A 6,158-nucleotide genomic window follows, 5' to 3' on the forward strand; every position below is an offset into this window, starting at 1 on the left:
GGAAATATAACACCAAGTCAATTTACAAGGAAATTCCAGTCACAAAGTTCATTTAACTGGAACATTTCAAGTCATTAAACGCTTATAAAATGAGTTCTCAGCAGCCTGTGGCTAAACATCTATTATAATGATCACAGTATCTACATCATTAAAACAAGACTTTATACAACAACCTCACTTCTCCTCAGCCTGTGTATCACATGTACTGGAGAGTAACTAAGTACATTTACTCAAGTACTTTGATGCTACGTTATTGTCCCGCTCCACATTTCAGAGGGAAACGTAGAACTTTCTTGTCCCTCTGAAAGTAACTGAAGCTGTTGGAGTAAACCGGCGGTTTCAGAGGGTCACGTTTCACATCGAGTTGGTAAATGCTTCAACAAACTCATTTATCTCACAAATGTTCAAATGAGCCGATATCTCACAACTCAGTTTGTTTCTTCTTTCTCCCGGTGGTCATCTGACGACTCCACCTGCAACAGCTGCAAAAGACAAACTGATGCTCCACTATTCATAATCTAATAACATCATGTGTAATAATATATCAGTCAGGGACCAAAACAGGACTTCTAATTTTATACTTTAACAATGTTTTGCAGCTGATGCTTCAGGACTTTTACTTTATAATAGAGTATTTTTATATGACTGTCGTGGTACTTTTACAGGACGGTGCAACTTCTACCACTGTCACACACACACACACACACACACACACACACACACACACACACGCACACACACACCGCCATAAATCCTGAAGAGAGCCTGCTGATGATGGATGTCATCTGTCCAACTCGCGACACACCCGGCCGTCTCCGGCCAAGGTTGGCGCAGTGGAAGATGATCCCGCCGGTAATCCCCGTTAACATACCGGGCTTACATTAAAGGGTGCTGTGACGCGCTAACGCGGAAAGTTGAGACGCTCCTCGGACGCAGCGTCGGACCGCCGCCTGTCAGCTGTGACGCAGCCGGGGAGGGAGGAGAGAGAGAGAGAGAGGGAGAGAGGAGAGAGGGAGGAGAGAGAGGGAGGGAGGGAGAGAGGGAGAGGGAGAGAGGGAGAGGGAGAGAGGGAGAGAGAGAGAGAGAGGGAGGGAGAGAGGGGAGAGAGAGAGGAGAGAGAGAGAGAGAGGGAGAGAGAGAGGGAGGGAGAGAGAGAGAGAGAGAGAGAGAGGGAGGGAGGGAGAGAGAGAGAGAGAGAGAGAGAGAGAGAGGGAGGGAGACAGAGAGAGAGAGAGACAGAGAGAGAGAGAGAGAGAGAGAGAGAGAGAGAGAGACAGAGAGAGAGAGAGAGAGAGAGAGAGAGAGGGAGAGAGACAGAGAGAGAGAGAGAGAGAGAGAGAGAGAGAGAGGGAGGGAGACAGAGAGAGAGAGAGAGGGAGAGGGAGGGAGAGAGACAGAGGGAGGGAAGGAGCGCGCGCACGGACCTTCACGTGGGCTGAAAACTGTCCATCAGACCTCTGAGTCTGCTTCAACCACATCACGACCCGGACCTTCAGACACTCAGCGTCTGTCCTCCGGTGTGACTCTCCTGTCCGACCGTGTCCGCGGGACCATAAATCAGTCCGGCTGTGACCGGACCCCCTCCTCCCTCCTGACCCACATCCAGAGACCCGAAGCCATTCGCGGCATCCGCTGTCGAGGAGAAGCGGGAACAGCTGTGGAAGCCCCGCCCTGGTGGCCCCTCTCCGCTCCGTGCCCCGGTGTGCCCCGGTGTGCCCAGGTGTGCCCCGGTGTGCCCCGGTGTGCCCCGGTGTGCCCAGGTGTGCCCAGGTGTGCCCAGCTCCGAGTCCACGCCGCGGGCAGAGAGGGTTATTAATACCGCTGTGAGTAGGTGTGACAGGGAGAGCCAGGTCAGCACGCCCACCGGTCCGCTGCCTGTCAGACAGGGAGGAGGGCGGACTCAACCCGCCCCGGCTCCTTTTACTGGTTTCAGACCAGAAGACACACCGAGGCCCGTAAACGGTGACTCCCGCTAAAGTGTCTGATCTCACCGGGAACCCTGTCGGTGACAGCTCGTGGTCAAACTGGGCCAAAGTTGATCTCTTTGAGAGCACCGCTATAAACCTCCCGGAGGAGATCTGCCGCCCCCTGGCGGACACCACCGGAAACACCCTGTCAAAATAAAAGCTCTGGAGGGAGTTTAGAGTCATTTCAGTTTTATTGGTCCCGTTGTCATACAGTACAATCACAGTCCGGTACAGACGGGAAGGACCGGGACTACATCTCTACCAGAACTCAGGAGAACATTAGTAAATAAGTGCAGCGTCAGATCTCATCAGCACAGAACAATGAGTTAGTACAGTTATCCGTCACGTTAAGGTCCAGTTCAGCAGTTTAACTGGAACCAGCTCAACTCACTCATGAAGCCAACGTCTCGTGACTTCCCCCACTGATCTGACAGGAAGTCAGTTTAACAACACAAAAACCTCAACCAGCATTTCTAAAGAGGATCATTTCTGCCAGTACAAAATAAAATAAAGAAGAAAAGCTTTCTTTTACCTTATTATTTAGATTTAATTTTTTTTTTACTGAATATTTTTTTTCTTTGGACCTCATAATTTAGATTTTATTTTTTTCATAATTTAGTCTCATATTTTTATTAGTGTCTTTTTACTTCTTAAGTTAGACTCTTTCCCTTAAAATGTTGTTTATTGGATCTCATAATTTTGACTTTTTGTCTCACAATTTTAGATTTTTAATAATAATCTTGATCTCGACTCACTCAAAATGTTTGTCTAGCCATAATGTACTCATCTTAATTCAGTGTTTTACTGGCAGAAAGGGAGCGTTTGTCCGTGTGTGTAAACTGTCCTCCCTGTTAGTGGAGGAGCTGAATCACAGCTGCACAAACAAGCAGCTAGGCAGGAGGTGGGGAGGTGGGGGGAGGGGAGTCCACAGCTGGGTTATAAGTGGTGGCCGTGCTGGAGGGGGATGTTTAGCTGTACTGAGAAGGATCTCTCCTCGTCATCTTCGTCCTCTCCGAGTCTTCATCAGGTTGAACAGCTTACCGACTTCTTTTTCCCCCATCAGGTCCTTTACGTTGTTCGGATCTGAGCGAAGCGCATTTTAGATCTGCCGAAGCAGAGGACGTTGAAAAGGTCAATTATAGTGTGTGTGTGTGTGTGTGTGTGGTGTGTGTGTGTGTGTGTGTGTGTGTGTGTGTGTGTGTGTGTGTGTGTGTGTAACACTGTACAAAGTACCTGGGTGTTTTCTCTCCACTCTGTCTGGCTTGAGGGGTACTCTTAAACTGTGCTTCCAGTCTGGAGTAGATTCCCCCTGCAGGCTGTAACCCCCCCACACCCCCCCCACACACACACACACACACACACACACACACACACACACACACAGCTGTAAAAACAAGGACTGATCTGACAGCTCAGCTCCACATGATGACAAATAAAACAAACATCTTTCCATCATCCTGAACTGAATCACAAGTGAACGTTCGTATACAGCATGTAAACACACACACACACACACACACACACACACACACACACACACACACACACACACACCTCTTTAGTATCCTTAGATTTACTCTGTTCCTGGTCTCCGAACCTCATCTTCGTCAGGTGGCCGACGATCTCCACCATCCGCCGCTGGTCTGGTTGTGAAAACAAACGTAAGAATGAAACAGTCAGAAGCTTCAAATTAAAAATCAACACGTCTCCAGTTATAAAAGAATTAATGTCGTCCGTGTACCTTCTTCTCTCTGAGCGTCCTGGTTGTAGCGCATGGAGCGAGAGCTGTCCCACTTACTCTTCTGGACGCTCACTCTACAACACACACACACACACACACACACACACACACACACACACACACACACACACACACACACACACACACACACACACACACACACACACACACACACACACACACACACACACACACACACACACACACACACACACACACCACTGTGTCAGATGAACACATATTTAATGCAGAGGAATATCAGAACATTTTAATTCCAGACTGTTAGGAAACATTTAAAGGATCATTTCACGTTTTGCTCGCTGTAATCGTCGCTCCTGTTTCAGAGATCTTCTGGAGTCAAAACACAAATGAAATGTCACGTCGGGTTCAGACGTCACTGAGACTCAGAACGAGGCGACGACTCGTCCTTTCATTACGTGTACCGGATAACAGACGTCACGTCCTGGAGGCCTCGCGGGGTCGGCGACGCTGACCAATCGGAGCGCACGACTGTTAACACGCTGACCAATAGGAGCGCACGACTGTTAACACGCTGACCAATAGGAGCGCACGACTGTTAACACGCTGACCAATAGGAGCGCACGACTGTTAACACGCTGACCAATAGGAGCGCACGACTGTTAACACGCTGACCAATCGGAGCGCACGACTGTTAACACGCTGACCAATAGGAGCGCACGACTGTTAACACGCTGACCAATAGGAGCGCACGACTGTTAACACGCTGACCAATAGGAGCGCACGACTGTTAACACGCTGACGTGAAAAAAAACACTGAAGTACCGACATGTTTTCGGCTTTTATGTGTACAAGACAGTAACACACCTCCTCCAACGAGTTCAGTGTTGTACTGGCACCTCCTTCACAGACGGAGAGACGTGATTGGTCGGGGGTGAACATGTGTAGTAATCTGACACAGTGACCAACTAATCAGACAAAAACGTTGTGGGGTCTGAACATTTGTCAAATCAAGTCAAAGCTACAATCTTTTGGTACGAGCTGGTTTTTGTTTTGAGAGGAATGCGTCCACTTGAAGAAGGACGCGTCGTGTCCTCGTCACTCGGTTTGAACAGGAGGATGATTTCAGAGAACAAAAACCAGATCCAGTGTTTCTACGAGCGTCCGACTGAAACAATCCCGTGAAGACGGCTTTGAAATGTGGAAACGTGAGTGTGAAGACGTTGGAGATGGTCTCGTGTTTGCGGGTTAACTCACATGAAAGGTGTGTTGTCTCTGGTCTGTGACTGAGGAGAGAAAACCCCAGTTAGAGTACGGGTCAAACATCTGCGTTATTATTTCATCTTCTGTTCAGAGATCAAAACAGACCAAAAACAGACTGCGGTGTTTGAGTGAATCTGCAGTCGCTGAGTCATCAATCCAGGAACACCGTGTCCAGCTGTGTCTCTTCAAGCAGATGTTTTGGATGAGTTGTGTACATTTATGGAAGCTGAATTAATTATTTCGCTTTAATAAAACAACATATAAACAACCTGATACATGATACATGCATCAAAACAGAAGAAAAAAGAGGAAGTCCAGACTTCTGTATCTATATTTAAGACATATAAGCCCCGACTGGAAACGGCATCATAAAACTAAAACAGAGATCACGTGTCAGATATTCAGGCTGAATTCTGCGGTTTATTTTTACTCCACTGACGACCTGAGTTGAAATATTAATGAAATCAATGACTCACTTTCTCTGCCTTCTCTCTGCGTTGGAAGTTGGGAGAGGACATCTGTTTCTTCAGAGGACGGTGGACCTTCTTGGCCTTTTTAGCAACTGGAAACAGAAAAAAACCCAAAGAAACACGATTGAAAGAGATCAAAGTCATCTGATGCCACCTGCTGGCCAAACACAGGAACTGCTTTATTCTCCATTTTCAAGACTCCAGAACTGAGCCTGAAAAAAGAAAAACAAAGACAGGCTAAAAATAGCTGCGCTGAACATGTAGGGAGAAGGTGGAGCAGCAGCAACGCTGCTATAAATAGAAACCACGCTTCATTACGAGTCACTTTGCTTTCATCGTTTAATCTACTTTTAACTGGTGTTGAAGGGAAGCAGCTCCTGAGAGTGGAAGCAGATGAAGTCCACTGAAACACTGCATGCATGTAAACGTGACATTTAATATGAGGGCATTAGTCATTGCACATGATAACCTGAAGCATCACATGTTACATCATGAAGAAGACGCACATATTCACACATTTTAGTGAAAATTCTGCCTCATTTAATCGTACTTTGAAATCTTTATCTTAGATTTAGTGATGAGTCGGGTTTCAGAGTCTATTTTGGTTGTTTGGTTGGTTTAGCAAAAAGAAAGAAGGTAGAAGAAGGAGACAGCTCAGATGTCTCAGAGACCTGGAGCTGAAGGCTCTGCATGGACACGCTGGGCGGAGGGATACATCAAGAAAGTAGTCCAGCACTA

The 6,158-nt window shown here is 47.3% G+C and overlaps 1 protein-coding gene across 3 annotated transcripts in view; it reads right to left on the reverse strand.

Annotated features, from left to right (window-relative positions):
- Positions 1-2,132: 2,132 nt before the first annotated feature.
- The window catches only part of sanbr (SANT and BTB domain regulator of CSR), a 13,968-nt gene continuing 9,942 nt past the window's right edge, over positions 2,133-6,158 (reverse strand). Inside the window, exons 14-19 of one of the 3 annotated variants that reach the window (XM_069725496.1) lie at positions 5,427-5,512; positions 4,945-4,973; positions 3,709-3,782; positions 3,522-3,610; positions 3,201-3,283; positions 2,133-3,050 (exon numbers count right to left, since the gene is read on the reverse strand). In XM_069725496.1, the coding sequence (XP_069581597.1) occupies positions 3,005-3,050; positions 3,201-3,283; positions 3,522-3,610; positions 3,709-3,782; positions 4,945-4,973; positions 5,427-5,512 (407 nt within the window). In that variant the 3' untranslated portion in view covers positions 2,133-3,004. Of the gene's footprint in view, positions 3,073-3,200; positions 3,284-3,521; positions 3,611-3,708; positions 3,783-4,944; positions 4,974-5,426; positions 5,513-6,158 lie in introns of all 3 variants that reach the window. The other 2 variants (XM_069725493.1, XM_069725494.1) reach the window with 2 other exon arrangements.

Source organism: Brachyistius frenatus, unplaced genomic scaffold (assembly GCF_029030835.1).
Source record: "Brachyistius frenatus isolate BFR_SWC_R1_liver_20210118 unplaced genomic scaffold, ASM2903083v1 Contig_427, whole genome shotgun sequence".
NCBI classification, from domain to species: domain Eukaryota; kingdom Metazoa; phylum Chordata; class Actinopteri; family Embiotocidae; genus Brachyistius; species Brachyistius frenatus.